This window comes from Lathamus discolor, chromosome 2, assembly GCF_037157495.1.
Source record: "Lathamus discolor isolate bLatDis1 chromosome 2, bLatDis1.hap1, whole genome shotgun sequence".
Taxonomy (NCBI): domain Eukaryota; kingdom Metazoa; phylum Chordata; class Aves; order Psittaciformes; family Psittacidae; genus Lathamus; species Lathamus discolor.
Window position 1 is genome coordinate 136,375,935 of NC_088885.1, and position 19,861 is coordinate 136,395,795.

Sequence of the window (19,861 nt, forward strand, 5' to 3'; positions counted from 1 at the left end):
GCTCCTTGGAAAACATGCTGCTCGGGAGCACTCTCTCCCCTGGACTGGGTCCTGCACCAGCTGTCTTCATCCCTATGCGCAGCAGGTTTGGACAACGTTCGGAGGTCCTCCCCCGGGCTGTGGCCCACGCACACAGATGTTTCACCTCCTCCTCATGCCCTTCCACAGGGCTGCCTTTATCCAAACACAACCCATCTTTCCCCAAAGCAGGCTGTAACTTCACTGGGAGCGGGGACCTCCTTCCGTCCCGCATTTGTACAGCCTCTGTGACAGTGGGGCGCTGGCGCTGTGCTCCGGTGCTTTACCGTGATGCAGAAAGGTGCCCGAGGCTCAACCACCCACCCCTGCCACCATGCCCTTGTGCTGGCACAGAGTCACTGCACCCCTGAGCTCCCCAGGCGATGCTGAACAGGGGGGACCCCTCCGCTCCAGGGAGGCGGCTCCCGGAAGCGCGGGCCAGCCAGGCGCCGGCGCCCCGGTGCGCCTCGGTACGCCGCCGGTGCGCTCCGGCCGCCGCCGTCGCTCTGCTGCCGCAGTTCCGCCGGAGAAGGCGCCCGGCGGCGGGAGCGGCCGCGGGGCGGCAGGAAGTGAGGGGCCGCTGCGCTCCGCTCGCCGTGTTATGCGAGAGCGCTCCCGCGGCCGGCGCCGGCGAGAGGCGGGCGGCAGCGGCAGCAGCGCGGCGGCTCCCCAGAGAGAGCGGCGGGGGGCCCCGGCGGCGGGCGGCGGGCGCAGGCTGGCGATGGAGGAAGGTGAGCGGAGCGGCGGCAGCGTGTCACCCTCATCCCTCTCCGCCGCGCCCGGCGGGGCCTTGGTGAGGGCACCTCAGGCCGCGGAGCTGGGAGTCGGGGGGAGCTCGGTGAGGGCCCCGGCCGGTGCCTCGCTGTGGTGGGGAACGGGCTCGGGCCGCTTTCCCCGGCGCGGTGCCTCGGGGGGCTGTGTCAGGTACGTGCCGGGGTAGCAGTGCACGAACGACGGTGGAGCACCCTCCTGCGGGACGCGGAGCTGGTCTCCCCCGGCAGTGCTTGTCCCGCTGCCGCAGCGGCTGATGGCAGCGCCGGTCAGGCCGGAGCGGGCCCTCTGGCGGCCCCTTGTCCCCGCTCCGGGCAGCCCGTCCTGTGCAGCAGCGAGCGGGGGGAAGCTGGAGGTGGGGAGCCCAGAAACTCGGGGTCTGTTTCTGTGCCCTGCCCGGGCACTGCCTCTGTACAGAGTACCCGGGCAGCATCCTTCTGCTTGCTCCGTGGATGCCTCTCTCGTTTCTCTTTAGCCCTCCACGCTACACTTTTTCTCCGTGTCTCTGTCGTGCTCGCCGCCTTTGTGGCCAGCGGCAGATGGCACTTAGTTTTCTTGAGGAAATCAGCAGAAACAGGACTCTTAAGTAGGCACCCAGAAAAATGCAAGAGCGAAAAAGTGCATGCGATGCTGTCCCATGGCTGACTGCAGCCTCCCAGCTGTTCTCAGCGGGGGTACTTTCTGAGCTGGACATGGTTTCTGTGTATTTAGTAGTCTTTGGCTGGTTGTTCCCACAGGTGTGTCCATCTTCTCTTGAGCCTGCGTAAACTTTTCGTTTACTTTCTTTGGGTAGGAGGGGTCTACATGAAGATGATGTGTGATGAACTGTTCCTTTTAGCCTGACTCACTGGGTTGGTTTGATACCTTCTTGTTCCAGTATTAGAAAAGAAGGTGAATCACTGTTTGTGCACTGTACTAGCTTGTAGACCTCTGTCATGTTTCTGTTGGTCATCCTCTTTTCCAGACTGAGGCGTCCTCAACTTGCTTCCTTGTTCCTTATATGGGAGCCATTGCACGCCTTTGATCATTCTTATGGCCTTTCTGCAAGTGTTTCCCAGCTCTATCTTATCCTTCTCTAGATGAGAGGACAAGAATTGCAGACAGTACTCAATTTGCAGGTGAAAAGTGGATTAATATAGTGGCACACAGGAGCAATGAGTTATGCTTTTCTGCAATAGATACACAAAAGTAAGTGGAATGCATGCTGTCTGAACAAGAGTTGAGAAAGATGTACTGGGGAATTTACAGGGAACTAGAAAGCAATCTTGGATGAAAAAGTGCATGCTGGATAGAGAGGTACTAGAAGCTGTGTCATCAGTTCAAAATCCCAGATTATTTTTGTCACCTTGTTTGACTTTCATTTAACCCCATTGAAAGTACTCATAAAAGGGGGAACAGCCTTTTTGTTGTTTGAGGCAGCTGGGAATGAAACAGAAGTAGCATACTTGGATCTTTCTTTATTACTGCTCTGAGTGGGGGATCTATTGAGCAGTCTGCAAAACCGAGGTGAAGATCATTTGATGACTGAGTGTAGTTGTTTCAGAATTAGAATTTTAAATTGTTCTTTCTTTGGGAGTTTTCTGTTACTGCTGCTAACTCTAGACTTGTAAGTGTGTTAAGCTTATAATACAGCTTACTTACCTGCCAGAAAAGCAAAAGAAATGCCTTTTCTTCCAGTGTTCTCACTGCAGTTGCTTTGGTTTTAACTAGAATGACAAGGCTGGAGAGCTGTCTCTCTAAGCACGTTTCTGCCCATTCTGGTGATGTCGTATCTCACCCCCCTTTTTTTTGTGTGTGTGGTACAAGTGATTTTTAATGTCAGTGCACTTGGTGTTTATGTTAGTGATTAACTTCGTATGCATGACATGAAGAAATACTGGCATGTATTTCATTTTGGATTGACATCATGATGAATGTGATACTGAACATCACAAACGTTTTGTTTAATATCTTTCCAGTTGTCTTGTTAAAGAAGGTAGACATCTTCTCTTCATTCTATGAAAAATGTTATCCCTGATATCTTGGTTTGCTCAGAATAGTTTATAAATTGCTTTGACAGTTCTGTTAAAACACAAATACAGGTGTCCTGATACAAGCAGACACTACTTTAAGAGTTCATTTATATTACTGTAGTATCTAACTTTAAAATCTAATAGTTGTGAGCTAAATATAAACTGATTTAGACTTGAAGTGATATACAGAGGAATTGAAAGCTTTGTTATGGGATGTGGGGATTGACACTTCAAGTTGGAATTTGAATGGCTTTGTGAAAGAGCTGGTTTAAGTCCAGACGAAATCAATGGCCACAAAAGTTCAAGCAGTGTTGGATGGTAGGTCAAATTGGAGAGCTGAAAGTTCTGGAGCATGAGTTACAGTTAAACCTTTTCGTCACACTTCAAAAATAACATTAGTGTTGTGCGATGTCATCTTTAATATAGTAATTGGAATGGACTTTTTGTGGTGAGTCTTTCTGTATGGAGCCTTGCACTCTGTGAATTACTTTCATTGCCTTTCAGACTGTGAAATAAATGGGCCAGAGCTTCAAACTGCTGTTGTTTAGAGAAAACTTAACAGAAGCAGAAGAAGCCCTCAGTCTTGTGATGTGATCTATGTGGCCTAGCAGCCTAGGCTTTTTAATTATACATTAGGCTAAAAATTCTTGAATCTGTTTAGTTCCAATAGATCTGAAAGTAGGAAAAAAGTGATAATAGCTTTATAAATGGTAGCTCAATTGAAAAGTAATGGACTAGTCCAATTTTTGTATTACAGTAATGCACTTAGTACACTTCTGTACTATAGCAACGGAAAACCACGGTGAGTGTAGAATAGAATTGGCATAAATTTCTCCCAGTGTGTGTATCAACTTGTCTAAGCTAATACTTTCCTTCATTTGTGTAATACATTCACCATAGAATAAACTAGTTAGCTTCCAGTTTGGTTTCAGAGCATGGCCTCGAGAGAATACTATTGCAATTTCTAAGGAATAATATAGACATTGATTTCTCTGTATTGTTATATTGTTACTTCAGTTAGGCACGTGACGCACATTTGACAAAAAGACTTGAAGTATCTGCTGTGGGATTGAATCGGGAGTGATAACTAGCTATTACCTGCTGCTGTGTGGATCTCTGAGTGTGATTTTGGGTATTGTGTTGCAATAACTTAAAAACATGTCTTCAGGGGCAGCAGACCTGCGACAGAGAAAGAAGCAAAACTGCACAGAATCTGACAAAATGGCTCCAGAGGAGAGAAACAAAGAAAACTCAAAGCTGGGAAGGTTGCCAAAATGTAAGCTAAAGAATTTTTAGCCAACTTCTGATTTCTTCTTTTCATTATTCTTTTACATTTTATGGGAAGATATTTGTGGCACAGTAATTTATAACAGACTTATTTTGAATTAGTTTTTTGAATGTTTCAAGAAAAAACAGGCATGCACATTAGAATTCTTTAATAATGATGTTTTATTTATTGCAGAGTAGAATGGTAGTCCTGGATTGTTTCGGGTTGGGTGGGGTAGAGGAAGGGGGAAAGGCAGAGGGGTTAGGAGTCTTATTGTTGTTTCTATTTGAGTACAAATTGTGCCTGGAATGACACTTTGGTTGGAAAGCTGAAAGACGTGAAGTAATGGTGTTGAAACACAAGCAGACAAAAAAGTCTGTACAGCTTTTCAAGAAGCAGAACTAAAACCAGGTGTAACTTTAGGCAAGTGCTTACCAAGCAACCAAAAACTTTTATGTTAGAAGTGCTTACTAACTTGATGGAGCTACAGGTGGCATAGACATTCATTGAATGAGTTTAGTAAAATTCAGATTAGGTTCTTATTTAAAAACAGGATAGAAAATAGGATGTTTCACTATTGATGTTAATGTCTTTGAGAAGTTTGTGGTGTTTTGGGTAAAATCTAAAGTTTGCTCTGTTTATTTGGAAGAATTCCTTCTTGGAATTCACTTGGAAATAAAGCTAACTGGAAGGGAGAGGAATTTGCAGGATAGTATGTGAGCATTTTATCTAAGAGTCTATGAAGGAATGGTAACAACTGGGAAAGAAAACTCTGCAGGGCAGAAATAACAAACCGATTCTTGATGTATCTGTGCTGCTGCTGGTGGTGCAATAATTCTGATGCCAGTAAGTTTATTTGGCGTTCAGAAATGGCTCATATGCAGGGCACACTGTTTGCTTCTAAATCCTCTGGACTATTTTAGCTGTTTCACTGTCCCTTTTCAGATATGTTAATTCAGCGATTTGCGAAACTTTTCTTTGGCTGTCTTGCGGCAGTCACTAGTGGGATGATGTATGCTGTGTACCTCTCAACCTATCACGAACGGAAATTCTGGTTTTCCAGCAGGCAGGTAAAAAAAAATGTTAAACTACTGAAACAAAAGCCAGATTGTGTCCTTGAAATCAAAGCTGAGCCATGTCGTCTTGGAACTACTTGCTAGCAGAATCAGGCTTCTGTCTTTGATATAGTCTCCTTTTTCATTTTCTTTCTTTGCTGTATCATTGAAATACCTGTTTAAAATCTGGAGAAAAATATGAAGCATGCTGGGATTACATAAACTAAACAACAGGAATGTATGGTTTTGTTTGGGCTTTTTTAAAAAGAACTGTATTATTTAGTGAGGTATGGAAAGTTGAATGAAATTCAATGATATGAATTCATATGTGATATGAAAGGATCCTGTGGGTCTTGTGCTTACAATGTGGTTTGGAGTTGCTCTGATTCCAAGCATGTTTGCGAAGTTACAGAGAACGTTATGTATCTGACAGAGGTGCTGTGAAGATAAATGTTTTGTGGAATACTTTGAAGATGTACAGTGGAGTCGTAACCATGTGCTGTGTTACAAAACCGTTCTATCTGAAAATATATAGTCTCCTATGGGAAGAGATTGCAGGAGGTGAATATATTTTTTTTTTTTTCCTAGGAACTTGAACGAGAAATTACATTTCAGGGTGACAGCGCCATTTATTACTCATTCTATAAAGAACTGCTAAAGGCTCCCTCCTTTGAAAGAGGTACAAAACCTGTTTGTTTTATTACCCTTGAAAAGTCCTGTTCCTTTTAGAGGCAGTAAAAACTCCTGCAGACTGGGGAGACTGATTTTATGCTTTTAATAGCTGTACCAGTCAGATTAATTCAGAACTGCATGCTGTCCTAACTTTTCAGTGCCTTTTAAAAAACAATACATATCTATCCTGTATTCCAGCAGATGGCCTTTTATCAGTATTCTGGAATAGGATTAATATTACCCCATACAGAAGTTATCGTTGGGTTTGCCTATGCTACATAGTGGATTTTCTGCAGTGTAAGCATGATTTATGTTTAATTTGGAAAGGGAATTTAAATTAGTGTTTTCCATCCTCTGTCAGAAGATGGAACAGATTCTGTCAAGAGTTGATCTGCTTCATCCTGTCCTTGCCAGAGTTCTCTGCTCCTGTCAGCTGTGATGAGTACATGTTGATGAGCACTAAGAGATGGGGATAGAAACCAAAAGGAAAAGGAACAAACTGGGTGGCGATGGTCTCTCCATCCTTTGCTCTCCTGCTTTCTGTCCTGCACTGGCTCTGGATCTCACAGACCCTAGTTCCCTAAACCAGCAGAAAACTAAAGCAATGAAAAAGCAATGGAACACTTCCATGCTGGTTTAGTAAGTTCAGAAGGGCACCAGGGCTACCATGGGGAAAAGGCAGGAAAGGAGTGAACAGCCCTGTCTCTTCTTTTTCAGTTGTTGATTCAGCTCAGTCCCTCATGAAACCTCATCTGAAGTCAGTTGAACTTTGTAGATAGAATTTTATTGTTTGAACAGTTTCCCAGCTGATGTAAAGCATGTCAGCAGTATATAATAAGTCTTTGGTACGGTCAGTTCCTCATTATTTGGGGAGATTACCCATGCTGTGAATAGATGGACTGCCTCATTCAGGCATGCTGCCTCTGCAAACAGGTAGACTCATGTACTAGGTATTATGGGAACAGTTTTCAAAGGTGTTTCATAGCTGTGCTGAACACACTTTTAAGTCCTGCAAGACCTGGTTTGGCCTGCAGAGAACCAGCTGCAGACCACATACCAGACATGCTCAGAGCTGGAAACAGTTATCTTGTTTGGCTGTTCCACTGATGTTGGGTTTTTGTGTGTTGTGTCTCACCCCCCAGTTTGGATTAATTTTTCTCTTGCCTCTGTTGTCGTAAGTAATGATAAGTCTTTTCTTTAATTATAGTATTTCAGAATGATGTATCCTTCATGTCTGCCAGCTTCAATTTCATCTCAATCCCATACAAAGGCGTATTGTGTTAAGTGATTCTTAGAAATCTCAGAAATGTGGGGCTGAAAAGGGTGACAAGGCCATCATATCTGACCTCTTTGTGGAGACAGGTTTAATACATCCTGCTCATCCCTGTTAGCTCTTTGTCTCACTTCTTAAGAACCTCCTGTGAAGGTGATCTTCACAAGTAGGTATGTGGTTCCTGGGCTGTACCAGTACATTACTGAAAAGGCTGGTTAACTTCAGCTGGTTAGTTTTGGGTCTATTTAAAGACTGAATCAGAAAATGATAACAACTTTGTTGCTACATCAGTAGGGTGGAATGGCATCTGGCACAAAAAATTCTCCTTCCTTTAAAATTATGAGAACTGAATCAGTCAGTAGCTTTAATAATTGAATGTTTCCCCCTACCTGTGAGTACATTTCCCCCCTTTTTAAGAACAGCAATAGTAAGTGATTCCAAGTGTAATATATTATTTTTTTGTCTATAGGTGTTTATGAGTTGACACACAACAATAAGACAATATCACTGAAGACGATAAATGCAGTCCAGCAAATGACTTTGTACCCAGAGTTGATTGCCAGTGTTTTATATCAAGCATCTGGTAGCGAAGTATGTGTATTTCTCCTTCTTTTTGGGCTTTCCTTATGGTTGTGTATGTATGAGACTTTTGATGCTGTATACAATAAAAACGTGCCATTTTTGTTGAATGAATTGGGCTAAGCCTCTCACCAGGTCCAGTGTCTCTTCAATTCTGATCAGTCTCTGGCGTAAGATTTTTGGGGTTTATATGCACTAAACTTTTCTGTCTGTTACTCTTTACTTCTACAAACCACTTAGAAATGTGGAGAGTATCTGTGCTATTCATTAAAACCAGGAAAGTTAGCTCCTTTGGAGTAAGAAGTCTGTTATAGTGGTACCCGTCTCTGCCTATTCCTATATAGGTAAAAGCAGAAAAAACTTCTGGAGATAAATGTTTTGTCTCTTTCTGCTCTGCTCAGGCTTTGTTCTGCTTACCCTGCATACCTGTGTCCTCTCTCATTAATGTTTCTTTTTTATTATCTATTTATTTTGGAACCTTTTTTGCCCACATCTTTGCTTCTCCAAGTTCCTCCCCTACATCACTTCTTAGTGATAGATTTATTAAATAGATTTATTAAATCTGACACGTACAATGTTCATGCTAAAGCAAATACAGAAATGGTGGCACTAGCAAGATGAGTCCTGAAGTGATTTTAATTCACACTTCTTTGTTCTCCCTCAGCCCAAAATAGAAGCATGCTCAGTACTTTTCTAGAATAGGGGCCATCTCTTACCTGTTTGTAAAGCACCTAGCACACTGTTAGCAGTATGCAAATAGTAAATAGTAATCATTTCCAGCTTCAGCTCAGTTGCCGCTATGTCTCTTCGTTTTTATTTGTAATTTCAGGAAGTTATTGAACCAGTGTATTTCTACATTGGTATAGTTTTTGGACTGCAGGGAATTTATGTGACTGCATTGTTTGTAACCAGTTGGGTTATGAGTGGGACTTGGCTGGCAGGAATGCTGACTGTAGCATGGTTCATTATTAACAGGTAAGAAAAACATCTTTATACAATTTAGTTTGTCAATAAGGCATTTTAAAATACTAGAGTGAATTGAAATGCTTTCTATTAAACTGTGTGTTCTCATTGTGAGAGCAAGCTTTTGTGCTGAATACCAAGCATCTCCCAGAGATGCACTGATTCTCATGGTGCTTTTATTAATGGAAAGGCCTCCTGTTGTCCAAACCAACCATGCTGCCAGTTGAACTGATTTTATGTATGTTTGTGAATACAGGAGTATTCTCACACAATTCCATTTTGCAGAAACATTCCTCAGAAAGTTTGGTTTTGTGCTGGTGAAGAATGAAAACAAATTTCTGAAGCTGCTGTAAAACAGGATTGCTCTCTGTGGTCAACTCTAAATATTGTGACTGCTGTTGCTTAGAAGGAAACGACCAAGGGCATTTTTCTTGTAAAGAGTCTTTGATATGTTTTTTTTTTATCTGCTTTTTGTAGTGGGTTTCTGTGCAAAGTGGAATCTTAGACTCTCTTGATCTCAAGAGTTTTGGGTTTATTGTAAAACATTTCACTTGCAAGAAAATGTCCCTTCTCTTATGAAACACTGCAATAATAGAGAGCCTCATTTGGGCAATGAGAACTTGTGTTCAGGCTCCTGGTCTGTCACAAAGTACCTCTGGGGCTTTCTGTGAACTTGAGAGCACTTGAAAGAAAAGATCTACGGAGGAGCAACCTTGAAAGTTGAACTGTTGGGAAGCATCTTTTAGTAGTGTGAAGTCATTATGACCAAATCTGTGATCAGTACTAAGAATACTGTTCATCAGGCTAATGTGAACCGTGGAAAGAAGGCAAAATGGTGAATAAATCTGTATTTTTTTAAACTAGGAAAGAAGATTAAACAGTATTAACAAATTGAAAGGTCTAGTAGTTAAAAAAGCTCCAAATACGCCTCTGTAAGAGGCTTCAGAGGTAAAAATGAAAGGTGACGCTTTCAAATACCTAAATGATAAAGGAGCTTGAGGCTCCTTTTTAAAAGCATAGTAGACACAAAGAAGACTATGTACTTCTGAAACTGATACCTTTGATCACATTTGAAAGCGTGACTTGTGCTTCTAAGTCACTTTAGCACTTTTTAAAACTTTCTCCTACAGCTCTGATTGTGCAGATACAGTCAAGTCATTCCATGAGAAGACCCTGCATGCTCCCCATCCATCTTTAATCTCTTGTTTTGCTGGGCAGAATTTTCCCTGTAAACAGAGTATCTGCTGGTGATGCTACTATAAGGGAGCACTACTTTGGATTCTAAGTATGTTGTGCTCGGCCACCTAAATAATTTACTTAAAACCTATTGTATGAGATCTGAAGGGAATCCTTCTCTCTCAGCTATGAGCTGATTTTCACTGTCATGTAAAAGCTGCTGTTTGAGTAGTGGTTCCCTGCCTATGGACGTAAGACCATTTAGCACTGCTCGTGGCCACAGGAGGCTCTGTTTTCACAGTGCGGGTTGGCAGGTACAGCACATGATGTGTCCAGCTCGCACAGTGTTGTGGTGGGTCAGAAAAGGCTGGAGGCAGATGCTTTCTGGCTTCAGTCCTATAAACACCACCTAATAAGGAGACCTGCTGAATAAATGAGTAGAGTTTGGACCTTCCGTACCGATACTGAATTTGTGACCTGTGTGAGCAGTAAAATTGTGTCAGTATTACTTGACACCTAATACAGGAATAGTTTGCTTGCAAGGCCACACTAATAAGTGGGAGTGACATTTAGGCTTTCCTTGATATTTTTGTTCCATAAATATTTGAATAATTTTGTTTGTACTTTATTCTAGGACAGATACAACAAGAATTGATTACTCCATACCATCAAGGGAAAATTGGGCTTTGCCGTATTTTGCATGTCAAGTAGCAGCTCTCACAGGCTATTTAAAAAAAACTCTAAATTGTTCTGCTGAGGTAAAGCAAAATCGATTTCTTAATAAAGAGTTGCTGTAGAACTGTGCTCTAGAGTAGTTACCTTTGTCACTATTGCCCTACTAGGCAGAAACCAGTCGATGTTTTATCTGTTCTTTTCAGAACAGCCACTTGGACTTCACCTAGGCATGTGCAGTTTTTGCTAATCAACTTTTACCCTGCCCTGTTATGCCTCCGTGAGGGATCAGAGAGAGCAGTGCAGTGACGAGCTGTTTAAAATAAACTGATGCAGAGTTTTTCTCACTATGTAAACTACTTTGTTGCTCTTCCTGTTGCTCAGAGAAGATGGTGGTAATTTCCTTTTCTTGTCTGTCAAAAATGTTTCTTCTGATTGGCTTGAAATATATTTGAATGTTTCAGTAGGTACTTGCTTCTGTCTGAGAACGTTACATACGTCCGCAGTCAGTATTTTAATTATTTCCTAAATTAATTAACTTCCATAGATTCTGTTTTAATGACCTCTTAGGTACTTAGTAACAGAGATGCATTATTTAGTAACAGAGATGCATTATGAAATTAATGCTGGTTTTGTTTTTCTCTTTTTTTCTCTAGAAGTTTTGTTACCTTTTGGTGAGTGCTTCAACATACACCTTCATGATGATGTGGGAATACAGCCATTATCTCCTGTTTGTCCAGGCTGTTTCTCTTTTTCTGCTAGACAGCTTTGCCCTGGCACAGACAGAAAAGGTATTAGAACTCTTAAACTTACTGATAGTTGGGGAGTTAAATACGACCTCAAAGGTGCCTGCCATAAATACTGCTCAGGAGCTCCAAAGGGTACAGACTGAGTGGTGCCTTGGTGTCTTGCAGCCTCGGTCCAGCTGATGTGCATGTTATGTCCATCAGAGGAATACAATGGCTTCAAACTTACTGTCTTTTGGACTACTATGTTTAGGACAGCTTTCCTAACAAAAGGGTCAGAAGCTAAACAAAGCTTCTAAGACCTGGAACATCCTTGGAGAGCTGGAAAAGTGATGAATGATAGTCATGCATCCTTCTTGGCCTAGCTGCCTCTTCTTTCCTATTCACAGTAGCGTGGGGTTGACCCAGATCTGTTCTGTTGGCTCTGTACAGTTACAGGGCTCATTTTCACCCTGAGTCACCCACCCTGTATTGATTTAGCCACTAAATAGTCTAGACAGATGCTGAAGGCAAATTGCCTTTTCAGTACAAGAAAGTATTTGAATTTATTCTGTAAAATCATTCTTAGAAACGTTGCAATGAGACAGTTTTACTCTGCCTGTTGCAATGGTGTATCTGCTACTTTGTACATGTGTGCCTTCTAGTTTTATTAGGTATAACTTCTGTTTCAACTGCATGCAATTGTGACTCATCATCTCCTATTTCAGTTGCTTTTCCCGTTCCTCATCAGTGGGAAATGTTTGATCTATTTTAGTTCAAAGCAAGCTCCTTAAAATATCATGGAGAAGAAGGGTGTTTTGGTAAAAGTAAAGAACCGAGTATCAGGGTCTGTAAGATCTGCTTATTAATTAGTAAATAACGAAGTATCAGTAACAGTCTGTGTATTCCTGAGAAACGTTAAAGTAACAGTTTATTGTGAAGGCAAGGGAAGTGCATGTTTATGGTAGTCAGCTCTCACACAAATTATGGGTTCATACTGTTGCTTTGTGGTTACTGCTTCATTTCTCATTGCAGTCAGGTGTTACAGAATGGGGAGACCTTGTAAACTAACTACCACTTTGGGCATTTTTACAGAATTCTTGTGAAGTAGTTGAGCCCTAGTGGCTGAGGCTGACCCGGATCATTTCAATGTGAAATACTTTCCAGAGCCAAACAGTACCCTGCTAGATTCATGAGTTGGAGGATAGAGACCCATTAATCCCCCAGTTAACATAGGAATGAAGTGACCTATCTACTGCTCGAAAAAACAAGACATATATCTGCTGTGATTTTGGTTTACAATGTTTTATTTTGCTTCTTCAACAGGTGCATGAAGTATACAAAATATACTTGTTTTCACTCTGCGTGGGATACCTCTTGCAGTTTGAAAATTCAGCCTTACTAGTGTCACCATTACTGAGTCTTGTAGCAGCTTTAATGCTCTCTAAATGCCTTCAGGTAACTGGACTCTCCTCTAACTCTGAGTGTAGCTTTTATTATTTAAACTGAACTCCAAATGATTATGGCATTCTCAAAATATTTTTGCAGATGAATATGAAAAAAGGCACATTTATGTCAAGATTGCTGAAAATAATGTACATTTATTTGGTACTCATGATAACAGTGACACTAAACTTCTTACTAAAGGTAAGATTCCTCTGAAAAAAAGGGATTTTAATTGTCAAGATCTAAATGGAAAGTTGCAGATGTATCTTGGAAAACTCTTTTTGAAGTGTTGCTTATCTTACTGATCTGAGAGGTCATAGCTTAATTCATAGCAAATTGGAGGACTAAAATGAGTCATTTTATCTATATGAGTCATTTATATCTCTATAGAAGGCCTTTAAGAACTGAAGCAGCTGGTTTTTGTTGGGGTTTTGGTCTTTTGTTGAGATCACAGCACAGTATAGAAATAACTCTTTAAATCACACTTCATGTATTTCATAAATGTGTTTTTTGTCGTAACTTGGATGGCTTCTACAAACTGTTCTGAATATTAAAACAGTACTCTTGTGCACAGACAAGACCTAGTAGCCAGGAGCAGGTATGTGTAGGTAGGTGTTAATTTCCAATTAAATTTCAACTAGAATATGAGAACAGAGACTTTTGCTTGGCATCAGCTAGAGGTTGAGATTACACAATGGGATTTTAGCCTGGTCTTGTATTTTCATTAGCAACTCCCTCTTCCTGGCTTTAGTCTTTTACATAATTTATTGTGCTTTTCCTCTGTGTCTCAAAGTTACCCCAACTGTATTAGTTAACAGTGTCCGTTTAAAAGTAAAGAAGCGAGTGAACCCAAAAAAATCTGAGAGAATGCTCAGATATGATTGTTTTCTTGTGCCACCTCGACTGGCTAGCCTTGCTATGTCTCCAGGAAAATAAAATCTAACCTTGAAAAATAGGGGTTAAATAACATGGACACTACACAGAACCTTTGGCTACTCAAGCAATTTATGTGAAGATTACAAATGCTCATAACTCTTGTGAGGCTGCAGTGCTATTGTTTAGTGGAGCCAAACACGATGTTTTTTGGCTAGCTTGGGTGTAAGTCAATGTCTATTTTTCATGGTCCTTTTTACACTGCTCAGTAGTCTTTTGACAACTTATTGACAGCTTTTCACTTGCCCTTCTGTTGAGGTGGATGGATAAAATTGAGTCATACTCTCAAGGAAACCGTAAAGGTAGATTTATTTAAGTGACAATTCACAAAATTGTACCAGTACCTTAACTGGCACACTTAATCCAGTTTGTTAGTTTTAACTAAACCTTGAATAGTTGTTTGTTCCCTGACATTTTGTAATCTGAATGAAGTGACTGCATGAAAGCTGCTTCCAACCCGTGGTAAGATTTTTTTCTCTGCTAAATTCATTTTCAGATGTTTGTTCCTCATAAAGAAAACGAGCATTTGCTGAAGTTCATTGAAGTAAAACTTGGCTTAAACACAACTAAGTAAGTTTTTAAAGTCTTTGTACCTTCTAAGATATCCAAACTTCTGAAACTGCTCTGAGAAGTGTAAATTTTCAGTGGCTTCTGAGAATTTTGTGGGGAGTGAAGGAAATAGTTTCTGTTTGTCACTTGGTTTTAAGATTGAATCAATAAAAAATGCATATACAGAATATACTTAGGATTTTGAGATTGCTGAAGCACACCAATATTTTTTATGCCTTGGGGTGAAAGTATTTCATTAATTTTTGTTTTCTTTTGATGCTGAAGAGCAAAAGGTTTTTGTAACCTGCCTAATGTTTATAATAAGACTTGAAAGAAAAGATAACAGGGTAAAGGTGGTGGTAGTACCTTTTTATAGCCTGGAAAAGAAAGGGCTCTGAAAAGTCATGAACTATCCAGCTATCTTAAGACAGGGTTTGGTTGTGAGGGTTTCTTTTTATTTTTGTAAGAATAACACCTCCAACCCCCTCCCTTCATATATTTTGGAAGAAATTAGGACAAGGGACAACTTAGAGGGAAGTGTTGTATTCTAAGAAAAACTGTTTTGCAACTCATCTGTAAGAGTTGAGTGTTGGTCTACAAGAAGATGTCATGGCTGCAGATTTTTTGGGACACTTCAAATGGAGCATTGGTAAGGACTGAGACACCTACTGGACCCAAGCCAAGACTTGCAGTTCTGTGCAGGAATTGGGACTCTCTTCTGGGAGCTGCGTCTCTCTTACAAAACCACAGCCTTTCAGGAGAAGAAGTGGAAAATGGCCTCACACACAATTGGAATTGTTGTGGAATTTTTGGAAGACAATATGTAATGTTGTTGACTAACGCACATTGTTTAACACACAAACATGCATGCCCTTAAGTGTTTTGCAAGAAAAGAAAGGACTGCTTCTGGTCAGGATTTCAGTTTATTCAGCTACCAGGTATTATGGATTTTATTGTTTTCCCCCCAGGGATTTGTCCATGTTATTTTCCAGGCTGTCAAACTCTGCAATGAAGCCAGTGATTAAGGCAAACTGCGTGCAACTGTGCCTAGAAAATTGTTTAACTGTGGGTTTGAATTATGGTTTGCATCACAAGAGCTTCAAGATCTGTCTTTTAAGGCCAGTTTGGACATGCCCAGCTGTTAATCTTTAAACTGGTTCTGTCTAATCGAAAGTGGTGCAGTTATCTAGTCTTCCTTTAAGAGAAAAGAAAAAGAGGGAGGAAAGCAAAGTAAGACAAGAATGCATTCACAGCATCACATGCTGCACCAGTTTCCGATGAGAGTAAACACTGATAGTGCTTCTTGGCAGAGTATATAATCTTTCTGCTCATTAATTGGAAAAGAAGAATGGTCGAGTGGGTTCAGCTGCAGAACTAGAATTTCAGCATTAAGGATTCTGTTCTTGTCAGTGCCTTGTGTTTGTTTGTGATCTCAGATGACCGCTTTCCCTTCATCTCCCTGTTTGGAATGAGGACAAGCATACCTTCTTGCATCAATATCTCTAAAATCTTAATCCACTATGACAATGAAGTGCTTTGTGGTCCCCATAATGGAGTTACATGGGAGGCCAGGTTTTTGTGATATGAAAGAGTTGTAGTCTGATCTCTTCAGATCACAGATTCTTTTTTTGGAAGATGAGCTTTTGTCAGTGTCATGGTTTAAGTTACTCTGAAGAGTACTTGCAAAGCAGTTTCAATTTATAAGAAGATAACTTCAGAGATGAATTTCAGATAGTTTCCTATGACATGACTAGGTTAAGCTGTGAATAGTTTTGTGCTGGGTTATTTTTCTGATCTGTGGGGTATTGCTATTGTTTTTAATGGGATGTTTTTGCCTTACTAGGAATTTTACAATGAATTGGCTCCTTTGTCAAGAATCTCTTCAGGCACCCTCCCAAGACTTTTTTTTGCGACTAACGCAGTCATCACTGTTGCCTTTCTATATTTTAGTATTAATTATCTGCCTTTTTTCTGTGACTCAGGTCATTTTTAGGAGAATTTGGTAAGTAACTTATTTATACTGAAAAATACGAAGTTAAAAATAAGAGCTTCATGGATGTCTGAGTGAATGGGCATCATATTTGTGGCTACAAAGTTTGCTGCCCCCATTGAACTTGTCAGGGTGTAAGCACCAGGAGAAAGACTCACCAGAGGTTTCTAAAGAAAGTCCTTTCGTGAGGAGTTTCTTGAGCATCGCTGCAGTCAGGACAGGGAGCTGTCGGTTAGTTTCCCCACAGGTGCAATATCTGCAGAGCTTTCACTAATGTTCAGTGACATGTTTGTCTCTTCCAGTCGCAGGGAGAAAGATATTCTGTCTATTTCCACTTCCAACAGCAAAGTTATCTGATTATTGCAAAAGAATTTGTTTCTCTGGTTGGTTTCTGGGTTTTATTGGGTTTTTTTAAAGTTAACGCACTATGAAGGATGACACGAGTGGAGCTGTGAGGAATTCAGATTACTAGTGGTTCACCTTTTTTAAAACTCTTGTTTACTGTGCTAAGGTCCATCAGCCTTTGTTGCTCAGAACAGAGCTGAAGTAAAACAGAGTCAATTAGTTCTAGCTTCACAGTGATTCACAGTTCCCTTGAGAAAAGGTGTAGTGAAGCTGTCTGTTTACAGAGTAAGAATAGCAGCGCTATGTCCTAGTGTAACTTGTCTTGGAAACTCAATAGCTAGGGAATTATATCTTCCTGGCAGAAGATAAACAGTGTAACTGCTCAAGTGTTAGGGCAAATTTCTCATTTGTCTGCTGCAAAAATCAATAGGTTTTCTCAAAGATCAAGGTTTCTAATAGATAAAGATTATACTGCTGTAAATGAAAATGTCAGGTTGGATGTGTGATAGCATATTCATAACAATGAAACAAACTTCTGATTTTTTGCTAGCAGCTGAAATAGCTGTTCACTATTTTGTGATGAGCAGTGACTCCAGTGTGTCCATCAGCTTTTTGAAAAAAAGCATAAAATAAACCTTTTCCCCTCTTATTTCCATTTGTTGTGAGGAAGTTTATTATAAAATTGTAACCTGAAATCACATCATGGTAGCATAAAATGTTATTTATCATGTGCCTTGCTATGTTCTTTGTAGAAGAACATTTGTTGTAAGATTTTGGTTATTATTTTTATTTATGATATATAGCTAGAATTTATTACTATGTGAGTAAAAGCAGTTTTTGTTATCTTGTCATAAAGTGGTATACATGTTCCCTACACATCGTGCAGATTCCATAATTCTTCACCAAGCTAATGATACGAAGAAACTTAGAACACATGTAAAGCATGCTTCATCTGAATGTTTCTAGAGTGTGCATGCTCTTAAATTAGACTGTCTCTTGGTGCTAAATTGCCTTAAAATAGGATTTATGGTCATGGGCAGTGATCCTATTATATTAATTCACAGCTGTTGCTCCAGAGAGGTTATAGTCTAAAACAAGGGACAGAGGGTACTGATAGATCACTAATGAAGTACAAGAACCAAACAACCAGTGCAACAGTATTGTGTGATATGACATAGAATGATCTCAATGTACTGCTGACTTAAGGGTCATAAAAGTATTTTTATTGGCACCTCTGCCTGAGATAATGTCTGAATTAAGTGATGTTTCATTTTCTCCAACTGCAGTGGTGAACCACTGAAAGAGGCAGTTAAACTTGAGGATGGTCGAATTGGAGAGAGGCCAGAAATAGTTTATCATGTAATTCACACAGTTTTACTTGGTTGTCTAGCCATGTGTTTGGAAGGGTAAGTCTCATTTTGATGTACCTCTTTTGAAAGCAACAGAGTTTCTAACTAGACAAGATTCACCTTCACTCCTTTTCAGAAACATATTTGGCATATAGTGGTACGATACATTAGTTAGTAGGGGAGAGAGCAAAGATCATTTTGACTATAAATGGCATACAGGTATATGGTGAATTGTGCTTGGTCTCTTTAACTTATTTTCCAAGTTTTAATGCCGCCAAAATCCGAGGCATTAATTGAAGCAAATCTTAATAACTTTCTTTATAGTATTTAAATGTAGAACTGGGCTCTGTAATTCTTTTAATATTGTATTCTAGCAAGGTGTTGTGTAGTGTTTTGATGAACAGTCTATGTCCTGGAATATTGGGACATGAAAGATTTCTTACCCATCTTCTTGAGTCTAAGCTAGCATGAAGTATATTTTTGCTTAACATGTTAAAGCAGTAACAAAATTATTTTCAAAGGTATTGTGTTACTCCTTAAAGCTACAGAAGCTAATATTTGGAAAACATAATTGTTCTAATCTTGGCTTTCAGCTACATCAGCTTGAAGGTGGCAGACTTGTATTACACTCATTATCCTAAAATGTTGAATATTCACAAATTCTTAAAGTGAGCAGACTGTTGTGTCACCATGTAGTTGTTTTAACTTGACTGGTCTATTGCTAAGAGTCAGACAATACCAGCAAATCAGAAATTGTCTATGAAATATTTTCCTTTTCTTTCTTCAGGAAATCTCTTATAGTACAATTTCTGTACAGCTTTGTTGAATAGCTGGTTTTCATCCTTGCTTGGCTGGAAAATTGCTACAGCCAAGTGGCTTTACAAGTGTCTCTGGCTTTCTTTCATTCACCACTGAACTCTGTGAATAATTTTGTCATCTTTTACCTCGGCTCTTGCTCCTGCATCTTACAGCAGATAATCAGGTTTCTGCTCTTCTGCTAGAGATTTCCTTGATTTACCCTTCAGTGCCATCAAATTTGATCTCAGATTGCTTGAACATCCAGACTGTGTTGGAAGTGAAAAAAACCTGAATGTTTGTATAAATAGCTTGAATACGAGATACATGCAGAGTCCCAGCTAAGTTATTGAAGTGTTTTTCAGAATGAAGTATTTATGGACGCCATATGTTTGCATGCTTGCTGCATTTGGTGTGTGCTCTCCTGAACTTTGGATGACACTTTTCAAGTGGCTTCGACTGAAAGCTGTGCACCCAATATTGCTGGTGAGTTGCTGTTGCCAATGTCTTGGGAATTACAGCTAGTGAGCATATAACTTTCCCAACCACAGTTACCTAAGACCTATAGAAGAACCTAGCAAAAGAGCATGTAGTTCTGTGAGCAGTAGATCTCATATAGTCTGCTTTTCTTTGTCTTCTGTTCTTAATATCACACTTCACATGTTCTCTGGTACCTGGTGATAAAGTTCTGTTCACACTACAGCCTTTCCTCATAAGGAGCAAAGCTGTCTTCATATCTCTTTCACTTACCTGTTTAATTTCTTTTAACAAATGTTTGAGACCTCAAGCTCTCTGTCATATTTAGTTGAGGTTGGCCAAGAAAGCCAATTACTTCCTAAATTACTTTTTAGGAGTAATGTGGGAGAACGAGTACAGGCATGCAGGCAAGCATTGATATAGGAAATGAGGCAAAAAATGTGGTAGTTAGGTGTATTTAATTGCTGAGAGTAAAGCTGCTTCATAAGAACTGATAAGTGGGATTATTTTGCATAGGTTTGTTTACGTGTGGCCATTATAGAGAAGTGTTGCAATTGAAGATGAGCTTGTGCTACAGTGCAAACAACTCCCCTACTTCCAGCCCTAGCTTTATTCTTAATATGTCAGCAGTTGCTTTGTGTAATTTTTAGCAGCTTTGTGCATTTGTTTTATTAATAAAATAAGGATATTACCTTAATTTTAAGAGGCTTACAGGAATAAATACTTAAACAGAGATTCACTGTGTCACTTGTGAAAATGCCATACACTGTTATCACTGTTATATCAGAAACATT

General features: G+C 40.2%; 1 protein-coding gene across 4 annotated transcripts in view; it reads left to right on the plus strand.

Moving 5' to 3' along the window:
* The first annotated feature begins 482 nt into the window (after positions 1–482).
* Positions 483–19,861, plus strand: part of DPY19L4 (dpy-19 like 4) — a 36,122-nt gene continuing 16,743 nt past the window's right edge. Inside the window, exons 1-14 of one of the 4 annotated variants that reach the window (XM_065668610.1) lie at positions 483–749; positions 3,970–4,077; positions 5,014–5,138; positions 5,712–5,802; positions 7,538–7,659; positions 8,477–8,622; positions 10,421–10,544; positions 11,115–11,249; positions 12,510–12,641; positions 12,732–12,830; positions 14,059–14,132; positions 15,955–16,113; positions 17,733–17,852; positions 18,956–19,076. In XM_065668610.1, coding sequence (XP_065524682.1) covers positions 620–749; positions 3,970–4,077; positions 5,014–5,138; positions 5,712–5,802; positions 7,538–7,659; positions 8,477–8,622; positions 10,421–10,544; positions 11,115–11,249; positions 12,510–12,641; positions 12,732–12,830; positions 14,059–14,132; positions 15,955–16,113; positions 17,733–17,852; positions 18,956–19,076 — 1,686 coding nt within the window. In that variant the 5' untranslated portion in view covers positions 483–619. Of the gene's footprint in view, positions 812–836; positions 943–3,969; positions 4,078–5,013; positions 5,139–5,711; positions 5,803–7,537; positions 7,660–8,476; positions 8,623–10,420; positions 10,545–11,114; positions 11,250–12,509; positions 12,642–12,731; positions 12,831–14,058; positions 14,133–15,954; positions 16,114–17,732; positions 17,853–18,955; positions 19,077–19,861 lie in introns of those variants that run through there. The other 3 variants (XM_065668611.1, XM_065668612.1, XM_065668613.1) reach the window with 3 other exon arrangements.